This window comes from Pelodiscus sinensis, chromosome 15 (genome assembly GCF_052426305.1).
Source record: "Pelodiscus sinensis isolate ZL-2025 chromosome 15, ASM5242630v1, whole genome shotgun sequence".
NCBI classification, from domain to species: domain Eukaryota; kingdom Metazoa; phylum Chordata; order Testudines; family Trionychidae; genus Pelodiscus; species Pelodiscus sinensis.
In genome coordinates this window covers 24,156,689-24,183,523 of record NC_143066.1, presented here as the reverse complement: position 1 = coordinate 24,183,523, position 26,835 = coordinate 24,156,689, and the positions used below count along the sequence as shown (strand labels likewise).

Below are 26,835 nucleotides of genomic sequence, written 5' to 3'. Positions count from 1 at the left end.
CTTCAGCTTAAGCGTATATTGAATGCTTTCCTAAACCTCAGTTCAGCAAGGTACTTCAGCATGTGTTTAAGTACCTTGCTAAATCAGGAACTTAACCCTCTTTGTGCAGATTATATTTTTCTGTTATTTCACTGCCTGTTGTCATTATTTCATGTATCTTTATTACGCAATAATTTGAAATAACCTTACTACAAATAATTTTCTTGACTGATACCTATAGCTTCAAAACAATTTGCACCTTCTGAGAAGAGGCTCAAACTTACACAACTAAGTAAATGTGATACTGAGAGGTAAGGCATCATAGTTAAGACATGGAGTGTTGAAATCAGTCTCAGAGCTCTGAAGTTTATTCTGGCATGTTAACTTTTCTCTTGATTTGGATATAGTTACCGTTGCATTTGTATATCTGCACCGAGAGTGAAATTTCTGCCTGAGCAGACAGAGCCAGCAGAAAGCCCATGAGGCATTGTTTTGCTGGGCGTCTGCAGAGAGGTGAACTTAATCCCTAGAGTACATTTAATGAATTAAATGGCACATTTAATGAGTTGTGATAATTAATCATTTCTCTGGGGTGTGCATGGATAAATTATATATTCAAAGGCAGTAGCCACAAGACAGCCAGAAAAATGCTCTAACTATACTGTCAGTTTCTCAGAGGTACAGTCCTTTTGGATAGTGGGAAATCTTTTCTCCCCATTCATTTTCATGCCCAGACATTACCTGTTCCTACCTTTCTCTGACTCCTCATCTAATCTGTCAGTCTCTCATGCACTGGCCTCCAGTGGGTTCCCATTTCTCCCCATCCTTTGCCTATGTTCCCTATCCCTAGTAGCTCCCAATCACAATCTCTTTCCTTAACTCCTTGTTCCAGTGAGGGTTGCCAGGTGTTTGGTATTAACAACTCTCGGGGTCTCCTCCCTCCCCCAACAAACTTTTTCCTGGTGTGGGTTTTTTTTTTATTTCCTTCAGTATTTTTTCTGAAACCATCTGGCACCCCTAGTTCCAGTCTCTTTGAACAATCAGTTCCAGTTGTCCTCTTCATACCCCTGCTGTCAGATTCCAGTCCCAGTCTCAGTCTTTCTCTCCTGGGATTCTTGTCCCCAGTATACTTCTTCCACCTTCTCCTTCTCCTACTCCAGCTCCTCTCTCTGCATTCAGTACAGGCAGTTTCCTCCCCCAGGCTACCTGGGTGCCAGCAAGTCTGGTGGGGCAGGGAAGGGGGCAGGGTGGTCATGGAGATAAAATGAGAGACTCCCTATTCTCAGTTCAGGTGTCTTGGATCATCATGGCCATTAGGATATAACAACTGCAATTGCAAGGAAAGTTCTACTCAGTGCCGGGCTTGAGCTTGACCAAGGGGGGATGGAAGCTTCAGGGACTTTATCCTCTAAAATCTAAGAAGTCTACTGCCCATGTGCAAACTGCAATTTTTTCAGTAGCTAAATGTAGGCAGAATTTAATGGGAACAGCAAAAGACATGTCTCTAACACAAAGGCCACCCTGTACACATTTCTCTAACACAAAGGCCACCCTGTACACATTTCAAGTCCCTGTTCCATGGAAGGGGGCACTAGAACGCTCAGTGAAAAGGTTGCCAGATTGTAACATGAGTAAAAAAGCTATTTTTCTCTAGCCTCATTCTCAGAAATAGCTGAACCATTTTGACTATAATTATCCTTAAGTTTTCAAACTGACCGCCAGTTCTGACTTACATACAGATTCAACTTAAGAACCCCAAGCTTCCCCAAGTCAGCTGCTGCTGAAACTGATCAGCGGCTGATTCCAGGAAGCCTGGGGCAGATCAACTCTGCCTCGGGCTTCCTGTAGTCAGCGCTGGTCAGTTTCAGCAGCGGCTGACTTGGGGACGCCTGGGGCAGAGCAGCTGGGGTGCTGCTGGGTTGCTCCAGTAGCACTGCTCCTCAGCGCTACTGGACCAACCCAGCAGCACCCCAGCTGCTCTGCCCCAGGCGTCCTGATTCAGCCACTGCTGAAACTGACCAGCAGCGGCTGAATCAGGACCTGGGGCAGAGCAGCTGGGGTGCTGCTGGGTTGGTCCAGTAGTGCCCAGAGCGGCGCTGCAGGACCAATCGGCAGTGCCCCAGCTGCTCTGCTCCAGGGTCCAAAACAAAAGCCTGGTCTGCTGGGGGGGGGGGCACACTAGCTGCGCCCCCTCCCCCCCAGCAGACCAGGGACATGGGGAGCAGAGCCGCAGCGACAGCGGGGTGCCGTGCCTCTGAGGCTTTGCTCTGGCAAAGTCTCAGAGGCGCGGGACCCCCGCGGCTGCGGCTTCAGTCCCGGTGCCTGTGGTCTGCTGGGGACGGTCCCCAGCAGACCACAGGCACCGGGACTGAAGCGGCAGCAGCGGCGGTTCCCCGCGCTTCTGAGGCTTTGCTCTGGCAAAGCCTCAGAAGCGCGGGAACCCGCCCGCTGCTGCCGCTTCAGTCGCGGTGCCTGTGGTCTGCTGGGGACGGTCCAGAGCAAAGCCTCAGAAGCGCGGGAACCCGCCCGGTGCCCCTGGTCTGCTGGAGACGGTCTCCAGCAGACCAGAGGCACCGGAGCAGCTTACGAACGGGGCTTTCTCGCCCCGGAGTTCGCAGGTAGCAAAGTTCGAACTAACATTCGTAGGCGCTACACTAGCGCTCCGCTAGTTTGAATTTGAATCGAACTAGCGGAGTGCTTAGTTCGAACTAGGAAAACCTCATTTTACGAAGATTAAGCCTAGTTCGAACTTACTAGTTCGAATTAAGGGGTGTGTAGCCCCTTAATTCGAACTAGTGGGAGGCTAGCCCTCCCCAGGTTTCCCTGGTGGCCACTCTGGCCAACACCAGGGAAACTCTATTGCCCCCCTCCCGGCCCAGGACCCCTTAAAGGGGCACGGGCTGGCTATGGTGCCCGTGCCAGGTGCAAGCCTGCCAGCACCCAGCCAGCAGACCCTGCACCTGGCACGGCACAGAGCCACCCACCCGATGTCCCCCAGCCCACCCCCTCTTCCCGGGACCAGGCTGGCGGCTCCCGGGAGCTTGCCCTGGACCGCAAGAGGCAGGCACCTTCCTGGGCTAGTGCGGACATCGTGGACCTCGTCCACCATCTCCGCACTAGGCACAGGAAAGTGGCCGTCTAGGGCAGGAGAGCTGCCAGCCTGGCCACCCAGGAGCAGGTGTGCATGATAATCAAGGGGGTCCACTGAGACCCCCGACCCTGAGCCCTGAGCTTACAATGGCCGTCCTGGGTCAGACCAAAGGTCCATCTAGCCCAGTAGCCTGTCTGCCGAGAGCGGCCAACCCTAGGGACCTTGGAGGGGATGGACCGAAGACAGTGACCAAGCCATTTGTCTCGTGCCATCCCTCTCCAGTCTTCCACAAACTTTGGGCAGGGACACCACTCCTACCTGCTGGCTAAGACTACTCCATGGACCCAACCTTCATGACTTGATCTCACTTCCCTTGAAACTCTGTTCCAGTTGTAGCCTTCACAGCCTCCTGCAGCAAGGAGTTCCACAGGTGAACTATTGGCTTTGTCAAGAACAACTTTCTCTTACTAGTTTGAAGCCTGCTACCCATTCCCTTCCTTTGGTGTCCTCTAGTCCTTCTTTATGGGAACTCATGAAGAACTTTTCTGAATGCACCCTCTCCACCCAACCCCTGCTTTTAGAGACCTCTATCCTGTCCCCGCTCCATCTCCTCTTTTTTAAGCTGAACAGTCCCAGTCTCTGTAGCCTTTCTTCATCTGGGACCTGTTCCCAACCCCTGATCATGTTAGTTGCCCTCCCCTCTCCCAGCCTTTCTCTTCCTCTCTCCCACCTCCTTTTCCCAGTCTCCCCCAGTTTTGTTCAATAAAGACAGAGTCAATGTTGGAAGAAACGTTATCTTTATTTTGTACATCAGGAAGGGGGGCTAGGGAGGGGTAAGTGGAAGGAGGTGAGGGAGGAATGGGGTACGAGCCCTCGATGGGGACGACTGGGCTGGCTCTGCGGGCTTCTGGGGGTGGAAGCTCTCCTGCAGCCCCCCAATTGCCCCCTCAACCCAGATGGCAGCCTGCGGCAAGTGCAGCCGGTCTGATGGCCGAGTGCTGTGGGCACTCAGGGCACTCCAAGCCAGGACTGGTTTTCAAGCAGGGCACCCCTGAGAACTGTCTGTCCGGGGTGGGGGTCGGGTCCCTTTAAGCGCAGCCCTCGGCTAGCCTGAGACAGCAGCTCCACGCTCTAAGTCCTCCTCTGATGCCCTGCCGGCACTGCTTCCGGCCATCCTTAAGCCCTGTTCAGGGTCCACTCAATATGGACATGCTAGTTCGAATTAGCAAAACGCTAATTCGAACTAGTTTTTAGTTCTAGACGCGTTAGTTCGAATTAGCTTAGTTCGAATTAACTAATTCGAACTAAGTTAGTTCGAATTAGCGCTGTAGTGTAGACGTACCCTCCGGGAATAAGGCAACATGCATATTGTTTACAATGAAGCAATTTGATATATGGCTTTATTACAGCTTCATGAATAGCTGAAGTACTATAGAATAAGACATTTTTGTTTTCAGCATAATGCCAGTGGAAAACGAGTCATGAATTTGGCCAGGATGTTATGAGAATGCATCTCTAGTTATAAGTTTACTAAACTGGTGCTCTTTTGTTTCAGAACCACACCAACCCAACTGTACAGTATAGGTTCAGGTTCAGTATATTCTGATAGAGATAGTCCAGAATTAGACATCATACATTATTCAGATAGCCAACCACTGACTCCAGAAGAACAGTTTGTTGTCATGCTCCAACATGAGGAGGAGATACATAAGCAAGAAGAGTCACCTACAGAAAGCGATATAGAGGTATTAGCTTAACTTTTTTAAATTGAGAAAAGTGAAGATAATCATAATCAGGAGTATGAATATGAATAGTTATGTCACTTAAACTGAGCATAAATTGGAAAACGATTTACATGTGTCAGACAAAACATATATAAAAACTAAATACAGGTTGAGATTTTTTAAAAAATCCTGAAAAATATTTCACCATAGTTAGTTCTCTGTCTTAACTGTCAATATAATAAGGATATTTTTATTTTTACAGAGATATTGTTATTACATACATAATGGAATAAGGAAAGACATGTTGGCACCCCAAGACAAAGAAGTCAAGGACATGATTTTGAAGCAGATTCCAAATAATTTTCTCACTGATCCAAATCTGGAGAACTTGCTTTATAGTTTAACAGAAGAGATTCAGGATGACTACCACATCAGCCTCATGAAAAACATTGGTAAGAAGGCAAACCTCTCTGTGGTTTTGGCAGATGCAGTGATTTTTGTAGTCCAGAATTAAAGGGCCTCATTCTTCCCTTAGCTCCACCTGACTTAGTTCATTGAGATCAGTAAAATTTCTCTAGATTTCCGTGAAGATACAATATGTGATAATGCAACATTTAAGTCCCATTTCATCAAGTGCTGCTATTTAATATGCACCGTAAGACTTCAGTTAGTATATATAGCACACCCTTAGGATTTAAGGGGCCTTACAACGTACTAGTAAACTGATGGCCCTGTGCCCAACAGCAGCGCTGGGGGGCAGGGGGAGATGATGATTTTTTAGAAATATGATTTGATAATCTTCAGCAGCACACTAATGAAATATTTTTAGAGAAAATGTTAAAGCAAGGTCCTGTAGACTAACACAATAAATTCAGAAACTGATAGTCTATTCTGGGGTTGACAAATGCCTGTTAAATGGCTTCATTACCACTTCAGTGGCTCTTTCACAGGTTCAGTGCCTGCTAATAAAAAGCCTAGCAGGCTTTTTCACATTTAAATAAACTAGACCCTTTCTGAAGGAAGCAGAGCCACAGAACAGGGATAGGAAGAGGGGCGTGGGTGGACATTAAGATCCAGTTGTGCCCCAAATTTTTGCGTGCTCTTTGCAGCTGCGTAATCTGTGTATAGGTAAGAATGGTCCTGAGTATAGAGTTAAATTCAGTAGCCAAGTAGTCTCCGGGCACACCCTTTATATGCAGTTTCCCATTCCTAATGCAGGCTCAAATTATATTAAGAAATCATAGTTCTTCTTCAAGTAGTGTCCCTGTGGGTGCTCCACTGTAGGTGAAGGGTTGCCCTGAGCCGCAGATCGGAGCTTTGTATATCAGTTTCCCCTGTTGAGCCACGCATGCCCAGGAGGCGTCTCGAGCCCTTCCCGCCTCCTGAGGAGCGCTGCTCAACCCCCTCCCTTTCAGTTCCTCTTTAACCGCCCTCGTCAGCGGACGGAGCAGCCAGGAGCTCCCTGTCAGACTATCTGACTACTTTCCCCTTAGTTATTTAGGCATAGTTACCTTCCCCTGTTTTATCCAAGTTAATCTCTCCTTGTTCTCTTAAAAAACAAACAAACAAAAAAACCCCCTAGAAATAGGAAAAATAGACTTAATTAAAATCCCCCCTCAGGGGTCTTGAACTGTCCTCAGACCGGGACTCCGGTGAACCGGCGTTCTTCCGCCTGTCAAAGCAAAAGACACATAAAGACCTTAAAAAAAAAAAAAGAAGCAGCAGCAAAACCACACAAACATATACTACAATAACAATATAGAAGATAAATATAATAATCTGAAGAAAGAGAGAGCCCGCCATGTCCGGCTCCTCAGGTTTTAAAAAGTGCGGTCAATGCCGGGACCCAATGCCGGCTTCAGATGGTCTCTCGGACTGCATACATTGTTTGGGGAAGACCCACTCTCCCCACAACTGTACCCATTGCAATTCCCTAATGGCGAGAGCCAGAAAAGACCGTGAGCTCCGCCTCAGGATGATTTTATTTGAAAAAGCTTTACAGCCTGCGGGGGAACAATCTACACCGCGGCAAGAGCCTCCGCCGCCTTCCAGGCGGCACAGCATGAAAAGCTGGTGCCGTTTCAAACCACGGTGCCGCTTGAAAGCTTCCAGCCCCGGCGCCGCTTCAACCCTCTGCGGCGCCAAAAGCTGCAGCATGGCTTAAAGCTGCGATGCCTATTAAAGTCACGACATCGCAGCAAAAGGATGGCCAGCCTCCGAAGCCACTGGCACCAGCTGATGCTCTGCTGGTCCTGCCTCAGCCAGACAAGCAGCCAAATGAGGCTGCTGGGAATCAGCCCCAGCAAGAGACTGATCCACACAGCAGGCATCACTATCCGTGCCTGCCCTCTACTTCTTACTCTCCTGGGAGGTCTCCATCAAGGCAATCCCCTCCCAGGTCGATATCACCGTTGTCTCTTCAGGACGCCCCCTTTCCTGATGATGACCACCGCACGGTCTATTCCTTGCGACATCCGTCACCTGGGAAGGCTTGCTCCCAACATTATAGGGCTCTGCCACAACATAGCCCATGGCACCCATACTGGCCTTACCCACCTCCACCTTATCCACCGCAATGGAGACCGTGGGAACACTGGGAGCCATATGGACACCGCTCCCCACCTCGCTCCACCGCATCCCGGAGAAGCTTGCCTCGGCCACAACCCCTACTTCCAGCAAGTCTTTCGGAGGACGAGGCGGAACGAATCTTGGACAATGACTCAGATACTCAGTCAGTTAACGTAACACACTCTGATGCCCTTGATGCGCAAGTAGAGGATGCCGTAGTACCATCAGACACTGGAACAATTGACGATCTAAAACAGTTCCAAGAACTATTCAAGAGAGTAGCGACAAGCCAGAATGTCTCCCTGCAAGAAGCGCAGAAGAAACAATACCAATTGCTAAAGAATCTACACCCAACACTACATGGCAAGATTGCTCTACCCATAGACGAGGCAATCATGGAGACCTCAGAAGACCTGTGGAAAACGTCTGCATCCATCCAACCAACTAACAGGAAAATTGACAGAAAGTACTTTGTCCCCTCAAAAGACAACGACTTTCTCTTCACTCACCCACAACCTAACTCACTAGTCATGGACTCAGCACAACAACGAGTGAAGCTTCCACAATATAGGACGGGCAATGCAGACAAGGACCACAAAAAGTTGGACTCCTTTGGCAAGAAAATATACTCCTCTTCCACGCTACAACTCAGAATATCAAATTACTCTGCTCTCTTAGCAAATCACGACTTTGACAACTACTCAAAACTGGGAGAAATAATGGCACACCTCCCTGACTCCAAAAGACCCATTTTAAAATCAATAGTTCATGAGGGCCATATGATCACCCGCACCACTCTCCAAACGGCAATGGATGTAGCTGGCACTGCAGCCCGAGTTACAGCTACAGCGGTGGTGATGCGTAGAGCTTCTTGGCTCCAGTCGTCTGGAGTTCCCCGTGAACTGCAGCCCGAAGTGGAAGACTTGCCATTTGACAAGCAAAAGCTATTTGCAGCCACTACGGATGAAATGCTCCACAACAGCAAAAATTCTAAGTCCACACTTCGCACGTTAGGTATGTGCACGCCACCCTATAAACGCAGGCGATACACCCCATATAATTCATGTAATCGATACCGGTATGGACAATACAATCGACCACAGAGGCCTTATGAAGACACCAGACCAAGACAGCGAGGTCCCAGAAGGCGACCCAACCAAGCCCGCCCACTGGCTACCCAACCATCTAAGCAGCAAATTTGAACATTTGGTCGAGGGCCTGCAAGACCTCCCTCACGATCTAGCACCACCTCAACATGGCCATCTATTCAACCACCGTTTGCGCGCCTTCCTCCCACAGTGGGAATCCATAACATTGGACCGCTGGGTCCTAGAGATAATTCGAGTGGGCTATACCATCCCTTTTATTTCTATCCCCTCTACCCTTCCCCCTATCCCATCCCTTTTCAGGTACCACTCTCACGAAACCCTTCTAAAACAAGAAATCAATCGGCTCCTCGTCATCGGAGCTATAGAAAGGGTACCCCGAGAGTTCCATGGGAGAGGGTTTTACTTGAACTATTTTTTGACCGAGAAAAGAACAGGGGGTTGGAGACCTATATTGGATCTCCACAAACTGAACAAATTTCTCAAGAAACAGCGTTTCAAGATGGTCACTCTCTCCGCAATCATTCCTGTGCTAGATCAAGGGGACTGGTTCGCAGCCCTCAACCTCCAAGATGCCTATTTCCATATAACCATCCACCCCTCCCACAGACGCTACCTACGCTTTGCACTCGGTCCAGACCACTTCCAATACAACGTTCTTCCCTTCGGCCTCTCATCAGCTCCGAGGGTATTCTCGAAGGTACTAGTGGTTGTAGCTGCGTACCTCAGACAGCAGAACGTTATCATATTCCCCTACCTGGATGACTGCCTTCTAAAGGGATCCTCATACGCCGAAACCACCTCTATGATTCATACAACCGCGGCCCTCCTCAATTGTCTAGGCCTCCTGATCAACAAAGACAAATCAATGCTGCACCCGGTCCAAGATATAGAGTTCATTGGCGCACGACTGGACTCCGTTACAGCCCGAGCATACCTACCTCGGCAACGTTTCACAACGATACAGGAAATTATAACTGGGATGCTCACAATGCCTACTACCACAGTACTTACATGCCTGTAGCCAGACAGGAACCCCCCTTGTAACATCTATTTTTGCTTGCCTGGATATGCAGGCTCAGTGACTGTGAATGGCTGTAAACAGAGATATGCCAATTGCTGACCAAGTGGCTGCCGAGGAGTGCCCTTGACTAAATCCTATATTGATACGAACATACAGCCATCCACTGGGGGAGGAATCTCTCGCCCAGTAAAAAAAAGTCTAGTACTCACAATTTAGTTATCTTTCTTGCAAGTGTAAATTAACTTGAAACTTGCTTGTAAGAACTGGCGACACAAAACGGACCAGTACAATTTGACATCTTAGATAAGAAAGAGGATACGGGCCCCCAGGGATATAAAGATGGGTCCAGCAGCACATTTACTCTGAGTGTCAATCTACCATCTATCTGTTGGTCGGGTTTGGTGTTTGACCTCCTGAGGTTCTACAGGGACGCCCACCTCGTATTCGTCTTTCCTAGGAATTGAGGGACCGGCCCTGGCTTGACCCGCTGGAGTCGAGAGGCACAGAAGGGGATAAAAATTGTACCTGGATGTGGTCCTTTGTCTTAAGTGTACACATAGACTTAGTGCTCTTTAAAGATTAAGCTGTCACTTGGTACCATTATTTCTATTTTCTATCTTTATTTTCTTTGTAACCATTTTAAAAATCTATATTTGCTAGCAGTTAAAAAATAGAGCAATAGCCATTGTAACCATATGATTTATAAGCTTTTTTTAAATAAACCTGTAACTGTTTAAGCTTTAACCTAACTCCTTCAGTTGCTATAACAGAACCAAGCACCATTTAAAAAAACTTCAGCCGGTCATAAGGAACAGGTATAGAAGAAGCTTGGGCGTTTGGATCGTGTCACTCCCTGGTGACAGATCCGTTGGGGCATCTCTCAGTCTTCCCTAGACTGCCCACTGCGAAGGAATCCTATATCCTAACAGCTAAAATCTAAAATGTAATAAGCTCTTCCTATACATTCTGGGGCGTCTGTCAGCCTGTTGGCTGTCCTCTGCGACGAAACCCCAGTCCTAGCAGTAAAGTCACGGACGTTAAACCTTTTCTCAGTAACACACACACAAACACTGCCCTAACCGTCGGCTAACAATGCCGCCGACTAATGGGACACATGGCTTCCACCACCTACGTAGTCCACCATGCTCACCTACACTTTCGATGCTTCCAGCTCTGGATGGCAACTGTTTACATCCCATCGCGATATCCTCGAAGCAAGAGAATTACTATCCCACCAAACGTACTTGCATACCTATTATGGTGGACCGTGCCAAACAATCTTCTGGCGGGGGTCCCATTCCAGCAAACCGAAACTTAAAACTATCCAAATTACCACAGATGCTTCCCTCCTCGACTGGGGTGTATATATGGACAGCCGCAAAGTTCAGGGCAGGTGGTCCCCAAACACTCCTGCACATCAACCTTCTCGAATTAAGAGCAGTAAGGAACGCTTGCGCACACTTTGCTTCCGACATCGCCAGTCATACAGTTCGCATCCTAACGGACAATATTTGCACAATGTTCTACATAAACAGGCAGGGCGGAGCCCGCTCCCGATCCCTATGCGCGGAAGCTGTTCGCCTCTGGAACTCGTGCATCCGCAACCAGCTCACCCTCATAGCATCCTATCTGCCAGGGGTGAACAATACCAGAGCGGACTTCCTCAGTCGAAACTTCACCTTAGACCATGAATGGGAACTACATATGGAGGTCGCAAACTCAGTTTTCCACCAGTGGGGATGGCCATCTATAGACCTTTTCGCTTCGGCCCAGAATACCAAATGTCCCCAATTCTGGTCACGTGCGGGACTTGGCAGGCATTCTCTGGGGGATGCCTTCCTAATCAAATGGGCAGCCCCCCTACATTATGCCTTTCCCTCCATACCTCTCATCCGAAGAGTCCTGCGCAAAATCCTGAGAGACAAAGCCCTAGTCATCCTGATTGCCCCGTCATGGTTTCGCCAAACCTGGTATCCATACCTTCACAAGTTAGCGGTCCAGCCTCCCCATCCTCTACCATACCGGATAGACCTATTATCTCAGGACAGTGGCAGGATACTACATCCCCAACTCCATACCCTGCATCTTCAGGCGTGACTTCTTTCTGGTTCTCAGAGATAGAAGACCGCTGCTCGCAGAAAGTAAAAGACATCCTCCTCCATAGCAGGAGGCATTCCACGCGAAAAACCTACCAGCAGAAATGGGTACAATTTTCTCACTGGTGTCAACGAGCCAAAGTGGAACCCCGTGTTTCTCCACTGAATACCATCCTAGATTACATTATGGACCTTAAAACATCAGGACTGTCAATTTCCTCTCTAAGGGTATGTCTACACTACGAAGTTAATTCGAACTAACAGACGTTAGTTCGAATTAACTTTGATAGGCGCTACACATACAAACCGCTAGTTCGAACTTAATTCGAACTAGCGGAGCGCTTAATTCGAACTAGGTAAACCTCATTCTACAAGGACTAACGCCTAGTTCGAATTAAGTAGTTCGAATTAAGGGCTGTGTAGCCACTTAATTCGAACCAGTGGGAGGCTAGCCCTCCCCAGCTTTCCCTGGTGGCCACTCTGGGCACCACCAGGGAAACTCTTCTGCCCCCTTCCCGGCCCCGGAGCCCTTAAAGGGGCACGGTCTGGCTACGGTGCCTGTGCCAGGTGCAAGCCTACCAACACCCAGCCAGCAAACCCTGCACCTGGCACGGCATGAACCAGCCACCCGCTGCCACCCAGCCCTCTGCCTCTTCCCGGGACCAGGCTGGCGGCTCCCAGGAGCCTGCCTGGGGCCGCAAGAGGCGGGTGCCCACCTGGTCTAGTGCGGAGATCGTGGACCTCATCCACGATCTCCGCACTAGGCACAGGAAAGTGGCCGTCTAGGGCAGGATAGCTGCCAGCCTTGCCACCCAAGAGCAGGTTTGCATGAAAATCAAGGTGGTCCAGTGAGACCCCCGACCCTGAGTCCTGAGCTTAGAATGGCTGTACTGGGTTCAGACCAAAGGTCCATCTAGCCCAGTAGCCTGTCCAAGCCATTTGTCTCATGCCATCCATCTCCAGCCTTCCAAAACAGAGGCCAGGGACACCATTTCTATCGCCTGGCTAATACCACTCCATGGACCCAGCCTCCATGAATTTATCTAACTTCCCTTTAAACTCTGTTCTAGTTCTAGCCTTCACAGCCTCCTGCAGCAAGGAGTTCCACAGGTTTACTATTTGCTTTGTGAAGAAGAACTTTCTGTTATTAGTTTGAAGCCTGCTACCCATTCATTTCATTTGGTGTCCTCTAGTTCTTCTATTATGGGAACTAATGAAGAACTTTTCTTTATGCACCCTCTCCACACCACTCGTGCTTTTATAGACCTCTATCATATCCCCCCTCAGTCTCCTCTTTTCTAAGCTGAGAAGTCCCAGTCTCTTTAGCCTCTCTTCATATGGGACCTGTTCCAAACCCCTGATCATTTTAGTTGCCCTCCCCTCTCCCACCCTCTCTCTTCCCCCTCCCACCTCCTTTTCCCAATCTCCCCGAGTTTTGTTCAATAAAGAGAGTTTCTATTTTTAACACTCGTGTCCTTTATTTTGTACATCAGGAAGGGGGGCTAGGGAGGGGTAAGTGGAAGGAGGTGAGGGAGGAATGGGGTACGAGCCCCCAATGGGGAGGACTGGGGTGGCTCTGCGGGCTCCTCGGGGTGGAAGCTCTCCTGCAGCCCCCCTATTGAAAGCCCCCCCGGATGGCAGCCTGAGGCAAGTGCAGCTGGGCTGATGGCCGAGTGCTGTGATGTGCCGAGTGTGGGCATTCAGGGTACTCCAAGCCAGGACTGCTTTGCTGTCCCTCATCAAATTAGACAAGTGAGTAGGGAACCCCTGAGAACTGTCTGTCCGGGGTGGGGGTCGGGTCCTTTTAAGCACAGCCCTCGGCTAGCCTGAGACAGCAGCTCCACACTCTAAGTCCTAATCTGATGTCCTGCCGGCACTGCTTCCGGCCATCCTTAACCTCGGTTCAGGGTCCACTCAATGTGGACATGCTAGTTTGAATTAGCAAAACGCTAATTCAAACTAGTTTTTAGGTCTAGATGCACTAGTTCGAATTAGCTTAGTTTGAATTAACTAATTCAAATTAAGTTAGTTCGAATTAGTGCTGTAGTGTAGACTTACCCTAAGAGTATATCTCTCTGCAATAGCAGCATTTCATACCTCCGTGGACAGCTTCTCCATTTTTAACCATCCTATCACAAAGAGGTTCCTCAAGGGACTCCAAAATGTGTATCCACCATATAAGGCCCCACTCCCCTTGTGGGACTTAAATCTTGTTTTGGACTACCTCACCAGACCTCCTTTTGAACCATTGGCAACAATACTGCTTCCCTTCCTTTTTATGAAAGTCTGCTTCCTCTTAGCCATCACCTCCGTCAGAAGGGTGAGTGAACTTGCAGCACTAATGTCGGAACCTCCTTACACAGTTTTCACAAAGGATAGGGTCATACTTAGACCCCACCTGACGTTCCTGCCTAAGGTCTGTACGGAATTCCACGTCAACGAACCGATCGTATTACCTACCTTCTTCCTGAAACCACACTCTTCAGAGAGAGATGTTGTGACGGCGCGTTGGGGGTTCCCCGTCTCCTGCACCCCGAAATGGCACAAACAGACTGTACCAGCCAGTGGAATTGAGGGTGGTTTATTGCTCCTCCAGCACAGCGCAGCACAGATGGAATCTGGTTACAGGAACTGGGCTAGGATGCCTCAGGCCCCCTTGAGATGGGGGAGACTGGGCCCCTAAAACTCCAGCTCCTCTCCCTAGGCTGTCTCATCCATCCTCACAGACAGCCACCAACCAACTAACTAAATTCCCTTCCAGCCCTGCCCCCCCAGTCAGGGCAGCATTCCACCTTCCTTTGTTCCTCTCCATGGGGGGTGTCTGGCCACTGGTTCAACCAGTTTGGCCTTACCTCTGCCTAGCGAGGTTTTCCCTGCTGGGTCTTGCTCCAGACAGCAGGGGTCACCACAGCCCAGCAAGTACCCCCACTACGTCACAGATGTCAGCCTGCATACTCTGGACATCTGGAGGACTCTGGCCTTCTTCCTAGAAAGAACAAAACCATTTCATAAATCTGAAAGACTTTTTATTTCCATTGCTGAATGATCAAAAGGGGCACCAATATCATCGCAACGAATCTCAAAATGGATCTCAACATGTATAATCAAGTGCCACTCTCTAGGCAATAGACCGCTACAGCGCCCACCACGAGCACATTCCACCCGAGCCACAGCTGCCTCTACAGCCTTTGTCGGCAACGTCCTCTTAAGAGACATTTACTGGGCAGCAACATGGTCTTCAGACCATACTTTTGCTAAACACTACGCTATTCTTCCACAACTCAAGAGTGATTCAGCAGTTGCCACAGCAGTGCTCTCTACCACTGCCAAACAATGACTCCGGTTCCCTCCAGCCTTACATTGAATACTGCTTTGTAGTCACCTACAGTGGAGCACCCACGGGGACACTACTCAAAGAAGAAAAGGGAGTTACTCACCTCATGCAGTAACGAGTGTTCTTCGAGATGTGTGTCCCTATGGGTGCTCCACGACCCTCCCTACCTCCCCTCTGCTCGGAGTCGAAATTCTCGGGCGGAGACGAGGAACTGAAAGGGAGGGGGTTGAGCCGCGCTCCTCAGGAGGCTGGAAGGGCTCGAGACGCCTCCTGAGCATGCGTGGCTCAACAGGGGAAACTGCTATACAAAGCTCCGATCTGCGGCTCAGGGCAACCTTTCACCTTCAGTGGAGCACCCACGGGGACACACATCTTGAAGAACACTCATTACTGCACGAGGTGAGTAACTCCTTTTTCTGTGTAACCTGTCAATGTCTTAAGTGAGACAAATTCATTTCTTACATGGCTCCACTGGAACTAGGATTCATAAATGTTAAAAGGTTTCCATTTAAATCATTATAGAATTAATGAAAATAGAACACGTGGAACTGAAATAGGAAATAATTATAGGATTAAGGGTTTTTTTTAGGGATGGGCTTGTGTGCCTGTAGCTGTTATTTGCAGTGTTCCAATATATCTCTGTGCTTCCACAAGTGAGTATTACAACTAATGACAGTGACTTCAAAGTGGAAAAAATGCTTTTGTCTGAGAAAAAACTTACTGATCTTGCAAAGGAGATTGGAATCTATGAGTATATTGAAGAGACTGTTCAATAGGACTTTCTCTGCATCTGGGGGATGGCTCAAGTGAAGCAGAATCTACTTCACCACATCTGGACCTGGCAGTGCAGAGAAGGACATATGCCCAGTGGCAAGCCATGAAAGGAGCCTATGTGACAAGTCAGTTTATAAATGGTTTAACATAAAATTACATATCCTTATTCACCAGCAGGTTAATACACTGGCTAACATATGGATCAGATTATATACAGAGTTCAAAATCTGGAAGAAGACATTAGTGTTTCCTTAAGTATCAGCAGTTAATTCCCAGCCAAAAGGTTACAGCTTTTTGCTAGATGCAGTACTTTAAGAAATGATTGATACTTAAAAGGCTAATAAAGTGGAAGAGACTCAAGTGCAAACCAGTCACAGGTGTCCCATGGTCAGAAGAGTCAGATGTGTTCCCACGTGGGTCCCAGGCCAGATGACATTTGCAGACATTGTGAAAGCAAAGGCCATTGGAATTACCTAAGCAGAGGGAAGCCACAAGAAGGGAAACAAAAGCTAGGGATGCAGTAGGGCAAACAACTACCGATGCCTTAGAGGTGCCTCTACCATACTTGTAGTGCAGCAAAGAGGACCTATTCCCCTAACAGAGTTGTGGTGAAATCAGAGCACCATGCAATAATACCTACAGCATCAGTGAACCTGTAGGATTGAAGCAACCAATATCCAGTCAGAATTGTAGTTTAGCAGAGTTCTGTTTCCAGCTGCACCAAAGGGGGATTTCTGGCCAAGAACAATTAATCTGATGGATCAGGAAGTTAAAAAGAAGTTGATGGAGACTGTAACGTAGCTGGTGTCTCAAAGCCTCTCACAGGAGCAAATATCAAGAGTTGTGAAGCAAACCTATCAGGAAAAGAGCCAGAGATTGTCTTGACAAAAGCAGCTGTAGAGGGGGACAAAAGAAAGTGATTACAAAGGGTGCTCTTATGATATGCTAGTGTTTGTTTTTTCTTGGTAGAGGAATGCCAGAAATTCTTTGAGTCATTGAAGGAAGGACTTCTAATTCATGCTGTTCTTAAAATACTAGATCCATCTCATGTATTCACAGTATCCTGTGATACCTCAAAGGTTGTTGTTGGACTTGCTTGTGAACAAATTAACAAGTTTGGTAGGTGCAGACTGATGACTTGTAGAGGTCACAAGATAAATGAGAGGAAGCCCCATATTCAGTTGGAGAACTAGAGTGTCTTGCTATTGTGGAGGCCCTGAAGGCTTATCATCCCTAGTTAGTAGTACAGAATACACAGCATACACACAAACCACAGTGGCTCCTTACAAAGCACAACCCAGAAGGACACCTGTAGAGATGGATTCACAAACTGCAGGTATTCTGTGGAAGAGCTAAGAACAGAATCTAGATAGTCCCGATCTAGCGCCTTAGCCACTAGACCATCTTTCTTTTCTTAGTCTGCTGATATACAGTAAACTTCCGATAATCTGGCACCTTTAGGACCCAGGGGGTGCTGGATTATCAAATACAGTCAGTCCCCGGGTTACATGGATCCGACTTACATCGGATCCCTACTTACAAACGGGGTGAGGCAACCCTGCACTAGCTGCTTCCCCCCAGCAGACCAGGGAGACGCGAAGTTAGCACCCCCCCGCAGCAGACCAGGGAGACGAGGAGCGGCTTTTCTCAGCAGACACCTCAGCTTGAGAATAAAGGACTGAGGGAAGTGAGGTGTGGGAGAATAAAACTGAGCTCTGGAGAAATGTTTGGCTAGAGTTTCCCCTACAATATGTACTAGTTCCGACTTACATACAAATTCAACTTAAGAACAAACCTACACTCCCTATCTTGTACGTAACCCGGGGACTGCCTGTATGCCGGACCATCAGAAGGGGGGGCTATGAGGGGTCTGGGGTGGAGTGGGGGGGATGCGCCCCTCGGCGCTGCGGAACCAACCCGGCAGCACCCCAGCTGCTCTGCCCTGGAGTTCCCCAAGTCAGCCGCTGCTGAAACTGACCAGTGGCTTACTCCGGGAAGCCTAGGGCAGAACACCCCAGCTGGGGTGCTCTGCCCCGGGCTTCCCGGAGTCAGCCACTGGTCAATTTCAGCAGCGGTTGACTTGGGGAAACCCGGGGCAGAGCAGCTGGGGTGCTCAGCCCCGGGCTTCCCCGAGTCAGCCGCTGGTCAGTTTCAGTAGCAGCTGAATCGGGGAAGTCAGGGGCAAAGCAGCTCCAATTGTCCGGCTGCCCGGAGAACTTCCAGGTTCCAGATGGTGCCGGAGCATCAGGAGTGCCAGACCATTGGATGCCAGACCACTGGAGTTTTACTGTAGTTAGTTAATAATGATCTCAGATAAAATGTCATTATCATGTTATGTTAATTTAATTTTAAAGACATGAACGCATAACCAAATTATTTTGTGTAATGACACTTTTGGTTTGGCACCAATGTGTAGTAATGTATAGGTGTAGTTTTAGCAATGCATTCAGTCTTATGATGACTTGTATAATTTGCTGTAGTTGATTACATCTTGATGGATCCAGCAGAGAGAGAGAGACTCTTTATTAGAAACATCCCACGCTCTTTTCCTCAGAGAGTGATACGTGCACCAGTCCCATGGCATAGTTTGTACCAAGAAATGAAAAGCTGGAACGAAAACCATCTGTTCACAGTGAATCCCATGATGCTTATGTTGCAACACCTCTGGTTTACTGAGTAAGATATCTTGCTTACTGTATATGTTTAGAGTAATTCTTCATACCATCAATTATTTTAATGATTTTTTAGTTCTTGCATTGCCGTGCCATCTAGACTCAAGACATTACATTAAACACAAGAAATGTATTGAATCAGGGTTTTGTTTCTTCTCATAATAAGACATCATTTGAGACCGTAGGTATATGCTTGGGTGTTTAATCTGTCCTGCTGCTGGGGTTGCTGCAGCTATACTTCTCTTTTGGGCCTGTTAGCTTGATCAGAGCTAGCACAGGTATGTCTATTCAAGCTAAAAAAATTTACCTTGCCGTTGCAGTGTAGATGTACCCTTAAGTGACATGGAAACATCAGTCTCTATGATAGAGCATACCACCCTAACTTAAAACACTCAGTCAAGATTTTAAAAAATGATTAGCAATTTTAGGTGCTTCAATTTTGGGGTTTTCAATGTGATACCTGAATGGGGCCTAATTTGCAGAGAGTGGGTACTGTGCTCTTCTGACAATCATATTGGAGAAGCATGTCTCAGATTGGAGAAGCAAAACCACTAGCCACTTTTGAAAATCATGCCCTCTCCCCTTCCTCCTCGAGGAGTTATGTCAGATCTGAATGCTACTGCAGCGATGTTATTTGTATTTAAGTAACATTGCTCTTTGTGGTCAGAAATCGAGTGTGTCGATTTGTGGCTTACAGAACATTGCAAACAGGGATATGTATCAAGTTAGGCACTGGACCTCAGTGTGCAAAAGTTGACTAGATTTTGAGTTTTTCTTCCCACTGTGTATTCAAAATGGACACACACATCTACTTCTGTTAGTTTGCATAAGAAGAAAAGATACTGTGTCACATTGCATATTCATCTTTGGATAAGTCGAATAATGAATCTGACAAAGATGTAGAAATTAACCAAATCATTTAGGAAAAGAAGCTATCGTGCTATGAAAACAGCATATATAAAATGAAATTCACTCAGCCCTGAAAGTTTGCTTATAGCAAAAGTTCATCAGAAACATTCAGGGAAATTTAAGAAAGAAGCAAGCTGCATCAGTGGGAAAAAAAGTATTCACATTTTTAATTGCTCATAAGAGCTTCCTGATTGTATTCCATTAATTTTACTTTAAATTAAATTAATCATCTGAGTTATGTTTTCTTTTCCATAGATTTAGTGACCTACGGTTTGTTCGTACAAACGAAATGCTGGCAGGTGATCTGCCACTGCTGCCTAGTGAATTTGAAGATTTAGTTCAAAGACATTGTATGGAAGCGCATGACATTCTTCAGAACAAGTTAGTATGGTATATAAAGATACTAAATTAATAGAATATACTTAGAGAAGATGTGTACAGGTAACTACAATTAAGGAATCCACAAAAATGTGCATCTCCATTTATTCCTACAAAACTGTGTGTTTACATGTGCAATTATAGAAGTGCTAAGTATTATCTCTAATCCCTATCCTTCTGTCCTTTTACAGGCAAAATTGTGATTTTTTTAAAATGAAATTCCTCAGGAAAGCTATGGTAATTTTGCTAAATTAAGGACTACTTTATGTGGCCCTTTATAGTATTATTATAATACTATTTTATTATCAATAAGAAAATCATTACGAGCAGCATTCACAAAAGAATAGTTAGATGCACAATTTACTAGCTTTTTACCTATGCAAAACTGTGTCCACATTTGAAAAATGGACCCTCAAATCCAAAACGAAGACTTGTACATTATATTTGTATAAGGTTTTATATTAGCAGTATTTACACATTGATGCTGTTTTAGTTGACCATCTTAAGCTAAACTCAGTAGGCCAAATTGCATAATCAATGAGAAAGCACTGCAGGGGACTAGATTTCACATATGTCAATAATACAGAATTTAGTTGCAGAATAATGATCTTTAGTTGCTACATAAGGGCCCAGCTATGGTCTCACTGAAATGAATCTATGAATGGCATAATTCCCATTAACATCAGTGGTGCACAGTTGGTCCCTAAAAGCCTGATCAAAGGCGCATGTCATCAGCGGAATACCTCTAATGGGCTTCCATGGGTTTTGAATGAGGCCCTACATCCTGTGGCACCTGCTATATGGAAAATGTTGAGACAGAGCCAAGGCATTTATCTTTCAGGCAAGTGGCAATGATTGTGTGGCCACGTTCTGCTACCATGCCTATTATATTTTAAACCTGTAGGAGTGTAAGCTTTTACAAACTGATCAAGAGAAAGAAAACCTTCTAACCAATTAAGGTTTCCAAGCTTTAGGAATGTAGAGCATCTTCAAAGGGTATGTTGGCTGCACCAGTCTCTCCTAGAGCTTTGCATCTAGGTTTTTTTTAACAGTAGGCCAATAATCTTATTTACTTCAGTCCATTCAAAATGAATTAAAGAAATAAATCTTGGAGGCCCAATGGTCTTAAGGTGTCCCCTCTGAGCTTCAGATTGTTTTTTTCTGAAACTGGTAGCATGAGCCTGAACCATTAAGTCTATCCTGTGATAAGCTTTTGAAATCAGCAGGGCTTACTGAAAGCAAGAAGGGATGTATGATTTTACTTTGCTCACAGAGGCTTTTGAATGCAGATCTGGCTGTAAATAGAATAGAAATGTATTTCTTTGAAAACTGCTTATTTCTGTCTTCAGTGTTCTGCAGATCCTGCTTGAGTGCTGTCCTTTTCAAAAAGAAAAGATATTGAACCATTTAGACTCAAGGACGTGGCAGCTCACAAGTCCTAGAACTCCCAGTGTTTGGGGTTTTTAAATTCATTTCAAATTATTATAGAGGATCTGGGCAGCTTTTTAAAATTGGATGTTAAAATTGGATGACTCTGATCACAGCCACCGAATCACCAACTTCAGCACTAGTAAAGCTCCACATCCAGCCCAGCTCTTGAGCAATTGCTTAACCTTAACCACATGTGCAGACCTCTGGAATTTGAATCAAGACTCTAGTGAGGAGGTAGGGGGACCTGAGTCTTCATATCTGTTGTCAACCACAGGTGCAAATGCAGCTGAAGACAGAGCCTTATCCTGCCTCTTCTTTCCTACATTCTCTTCTCAGTCTATCTGTCTTCCTTCTAGTGGTGCAAGTAAAATCAATTTCCTACAGGTACTGGGGTAGAAGGAACACCAGCTAAGGGGGCACATGACCTCCCCGTGTGACCTTCTGTGATGGATTGGAACTCTTGGGATGCCAAATGAGGTGCTGAGATACCACAGAGTCAGCCTATTCTGCCAGCCTGGGTCCCCTTCATTCCTCTACGGTGAGCCAGGCACTAAGGCTTCCTCTAGCAGAGAACAAAGGCAGGGCCACACCTAGCTGCAGAAAGAAAACACAGACATTTAGGGCCTTCAACACAGACACTAAGGTATGCAACTTCAGCTCGGTGAATGACATAGCTCAAGTCAACATACTTAGGTCTGCTTACTGAAATGAATCTATGAATGGCATAATTCCCATTAACATCAGTGGTATGGGCCTGTGGAGCCCTGGCACCAGGAATATTCCTGGCCCGAGGCTTGGCTGCATCAAAACTTGCCACTGTCTGCTTTCATGCCTTGCCCCCAGCATCCTCTGGCCCCATGCCACCTTTCATGCTCCCCTCACGTGTCCTTTGGCCCTGCCTGCCACTTGGGTGATTTAAAATGTCTCAGGGGGCTTTGTCAGCAGTGCAGCAGGATTAGAGTGGCTTCCGGCCACTCGCTCACCCTGGCTTTCAGCATGTGTATTGCTGCAGCTGGTAAAGGAGGGTGATCTGGGGGTCTCTCTTTGCTGCTTCAAGCATGGAGATTTTGGCTTTCGCTTTTGCCAATTGCCAGCCTGTCATGCCAGCTTCTGCCCAGTCACCAGTGACAGAGTGGGGTCTGTGTGGTGCTCTTGGAAGTTAGGTTCCCCTCTCAGCCAGTTGCTGCAGACCTCGTGGGGGTGTATGGATAGGATAGGACTTGGGCAATGGGCCAGGGGTGCAGCAGAGAGGGGGAGATGTGTGTAGAGGGCAAATCCTACAGGGATGCAGGCTGGGGTAGGACACAGGGCAGCGCACAGTCCATCTAGACTGGAACAGTGCCTACCTGTGATGCACCCAGGCCCACCGTAGACAGGGGCTGTTCCAGACAGGTGATGCTTAATAGATGATGCTTACCAGTTTACCAGGTAACTTTTCACATCCCTAGCTGGTACAGCACACCGGACTGTAGCGGTCTACTTGCACTACTGCTTCTTTCCCCTTTGTTCTGTCTCTTAAATGAAGATGAACAGGGAGGTAAGGAATTAAAGACTACTTCCTCCATTCCTGTTCTACTGCAATCACCCAAAAAAGTATGTCTTCCCATCCCATGGGATGGGTCATGTGACAGATATCAGCTTCCCCACCTCCTCTTAGGCTCCAGGCATAGGCCAGTGGAATTGCTTTCATGAGCCAATTTACTTGTGTGCCATCAGTTGCCATCATGGTTTTATAAGTTTAAATTAAATTGACTTTGGATACTTAAAAATAATATAATATTTATAAAAATCTAGCTGAAGGGATTGAAAACTATATCACACTGAAAATTGTCCTGCTAGACCAAACTCTATTTGATTGTGTGTTGATAGACTAAGCACTGCCATTACATGATGAAGGCAATACTATGGACCAGGCCTACTAGCCATCCCCAAATCAAGTAATCAGTCTTCAAGGTTTTTGGTCCAACTTTGTTTGGCCTTCAGTTAAACACCAGTCTCTCCTACACAGCTGAGTTTTGTTGTCCGTTTGGGTGATTGCTGAGTTGAGGTTTCATTACATATATGTTAAGTCTATAGCCATTTTAAATGTTTTCTGCTTTTGTGTTTTATTGTAGGTGGATCCCAACTTGTGCATCCCTTTTTATTGATAAGAAGGAGATGTGGCTTCATTTGGCACCCCAGAGTGACTATGATTCCCCTAAGCAAATTGAAGAGTATTTTGCTTCTGTTGCAAATCTCATGTCATTACAGTTACGTGAGATGGTTATTAACTCTTTGGAAGACCTTCTGGAATTTTTTATGATACACAAGGTATATGGAATGAAGTGAGCTGCTGCTGTTTTTCATTCTGATGTGAAAATAGGAATCTGTAAATTTTTCAAATCAAATACTTTTTCAAGAGTAAATGATAAGGTTTCCTTCTGTTTTCCAAACTTATGGCCTAATTCTGTAAACCCTTTCTGGTATTCAGAAGGACTTTCTGTGTTATCAAGAATTCTTCACTTGCATATGTGTTTGCAGGATTAAGACCATAAATAGCAAGTTATAAATTTTCAGCTGTTGGTGTGCATTTCTGTAGTTTTGCTGTTTAGATAGGCCCTTATCTAGCAAAGCACTTTGCATGTTTAACTTTAAGCCTGTAAGTAGTTCTACTGAAGTAAAAAGTGCTTAAGTGCTTTGCTAATTCTGTCCCATAATGTCATGTCTGTGCGCAGGTAATAACTACTTATTAATATATGTGGTTCTATGACTCCACCATATGAGTGCCTATCATTTCTTCCCTTCAAAACATGGTTGTATCACTACAGGATTAGCTACACAAAACAATTGTAAATAGCACAGATTTTGCTGGATTGTGGTAAACAACCACAGAAACATATTGATGAAGTGTGGAGCTGCGCCTTGTGCTAGGTGCTGTAACTGGATGATGATGATGATGATGTATGATTTGTACCTAGTAGAGGCCCCGAGATTTTACATTAGGTGCTGTGCAAACATTTGGGATACAAACAAAATCATTAAAAATGAAAACATTAAAAAAGATGATCAATCATTAGGGGTTTGATACTATGTGGTGATCAGGGATTTACTTCCATTGAATCAGTGAGGACTGAGGGCGATCAGTATCCTAAAGCTATGTTTATTTTTGAAAGAGGATATGCAAATTCTGTAGGAATTTGCATATCTTCTTCCGATATCACTTTTGAAAGTGGATCTTTTGGAAGTGAAAGTAGTCTGGACACATTTTTTGGGGGGGGAAAAAAACCCTTTTTGGAAAAAAATGCTCTTCCTTAAAAAACGAGGTTTACGCTCTTTTTCAAAAAAGGGTTTTTTTCTCAAAAGAACCACATCCAGACTACTTTCACTTTCAAAAGATCCACTTTCGAAAGTGAGATCAGAAGAAAATATGCAAATTCCTGCTGAATTTGCATATTCTCTTTCGAAAATAGAATGTAGTTTAGACGTATACTAAGAGGTTAAGCTGTAGACCAGAAGGAATATACTAGTAGTTCAGTGTATTAAAGATTATGTGTGGGATTTTAAGTCATTTTTAAATAACTTTGATTTGTACATGATATGCTCAAATTAGTTCAGCTTTATTGTTTTTGTTCTTTTTTTTCCCTTCAGGATGGGAATGACTTTAAAGAACCATATCAAGAAATGCAGTTCTTTGTCCCCCAAATACTACTAATCAAACTCTATATGGAAGAACCCAAAATTGTGTTTCAGCCACTTTGGGAAGACTGTTGGAATTTAATCTACCAGTGCTTCATGGAGATCCTGCGGAGTTCAGAGGGACTTCCGAAGGTACAGGATAAAAGAAGGGAGATGGGTTGTGTTCTGCACATAATGTTGCGTAAGGGATGAAACCTGTTAGACCTTGTCTATGCTACGCCGGGGATTGACGCTGGAGTGATTGATCCACCGGCTGTCAATTTGTTGCATTTAGCGTAAAATTATACTGCAGGATCTTCGGTATAACTTTACCTCAGGAGCAGAGCGTGCCCAGTAGGGGCTGTCATCCCCACTCTTGGGGAGGCTTTATTATAGGCTCTGGAGTATAACTTTTATACTGCAGAGCCCGCAGTGCAGGATAATAGCTGGCTCCTCAGGAGCAGGGCCAGTAGCCTCTGCCATTCTGGTGAGCCAGCTTCACTGTGGTCTCTGCAGTATAAAATTTATATTGCAGGCCCTGCAGTGAAGCTAGCTCCCAGGTACTCAGCATGTAACTGTAACAGAAACCAATAAGCTGATGCTTCTTGGTTAACTATTTAAATGGTTACACTTTTACATCCCTTCTGGGAAGAAATCTTAGGGTGAGCGCATGTCTAGTCTTGCCCCATGCTAGTCCTGGGGAGAAGCTGGCAGGCAGGGTGCGTTGGCCCCCCTCCAACCCAGAGAGAAATCAGCAGGTGGGGTGGAGTGGGGTGGGGTGGAGAAGCAGGTGGCTACCTCCACCCCTTGCTTTAAGGCCCCTAGCCTTGCCTGAGCCTCCTCTCCTCCCAACCCCCTGCCCTGAATCCTACACCTCTCACATCTGCAGCCTCCTGCCTTTAGTCCTCCCCCAGCCCCCCCCACATACCTAAGTCCCTGCCCTGATTCCTGTACCCCCCAACACCACCAGACCTCTGCTCTGAAGGACCCAAGCAATGCTAGATACGTTTTCTAGTATGTGATATTTGAACTTCAGTGGCCCAATTAATATTCTGAGCTTACTCCTGATTATGGTCCTGATTCAGTAAAGCTCTAAAGCCTATTTTTAAGGTGTGTATTAATTGCTTTGCTAAAGCAGAGTCTGTGTTTGCACTGCAGCATGTTGTTTCTGCCAGATTACTATATAGGTATAATTCTATTCTTCTAACCATGGCTGTATAAGCAGCAAAATGCTCTTGCCTTTTCTGTACTATGCTGTATTTGTGTTGTGGGGTTCCTTCTAGGTAGAAATGCAGCTCTTTCCAGAATTAAAAAAAGATAATCCTACTCTTCATACCGTGAAAGTGGATGAATCTTTGGTTTCAGAATATGTGAGCAAAACTGCCAGGATATTTGACAGCAACGTGGTTGGTCCACAGAAGTAAGTTTTTGCTTTTAACTTTGATGCTTTTCTGGATTAATCAGCATATAAAACAGCATCAGTGTAATTTTTGCATGTTTCCTTCCCAATGCCAAGAAGCCTAATTTTGGGCAATTGTGTGTGTGTTTTTACCCTCTTCTTGTTTAAGGTACTTAAATGTGTACAAGAAATACAGTGATCTTTTGAACAACAATGCAGAACAAGATGTTACCAATTTTTTGAAGGAAAGCCATTCTCTAGATGATTTCACTAAGGTAACATACAGCATGATTATTATTAATCACTCATACAACAGCAAACATTTGCATGGCAGTTTTCAGACAGAGATTATAAGTTTCCCACTCCATGCCTTTTAGTCTAAGGCCTTGATTCACCCTTACAGGTACAGAGGAGTGGGGACAATTTACATCCCCCTTTGCCCATAGGGTAGCCATGCCAGGTTATGCTGGGGAAGAAAGAACTATGTTCCATGCAGAGCCCCACTGAAGGAGGCTTCCCAGAATGTGTGCTGATTCAGCACATCCTCTCTTTGTCCCTCTGTTCCCCTTGGCTTAGTCAGCCCCACGCACTTTCAGTGCCACCCCTGTAGAGCTGGGGTCCTAGCTCAGTGCAGTTTTTGCAGGCAACTTGTGCCTTAGCATCCATGTGGACTTTTCACTGGTGGGTACCTCCTGC

General features: G+C 46.2%; 1 protein-coding gene across 1 annotated transcript in view; it reads left to right on the top strand.

The window, feature by feature from the left end:
• The window catches only part of DNAH3 (dynein axonemal heavy chain 3), a 163,767-nt gene that overhangs the window by 17,952 nt on the left and 118,980 nt on the right, over nt 1-26,835 (top strand). The window contains exons 5-13 of the mRNA XM_075899421.2: nt 221-290; nt 4,626-4,815; nt 5,057-5,246; nt 18,177-18,372; nt 19,533-19,658; nt 23,201-23,396; nt 24,714-24,893; nt 26,024-26,160; nt 26,309-26,414. Of these exons, the coding sequence (XP_075755536.2) occupies nt 221-290; nt 4,626-4,815; nt 5,057-5,246; nt 18,177-18,372; nt 19,533-19,658; nt 23,201-23,396; nt 24,714-24,893; nt 26,024-26,160; nt 26,309-26,414 (1,391 nt within the window). The remainder of the gene's footprint in view (nt 1-220; nt 291-4,625; nt 4,816-5,056; nt 5,247-18,176; nt 18,373-19,532; nt 19,659-23,200; nt 23,397-24,713; nt 24,894-26,023; nt 26,161-26,308; nt 26,415-26,835) is intronic.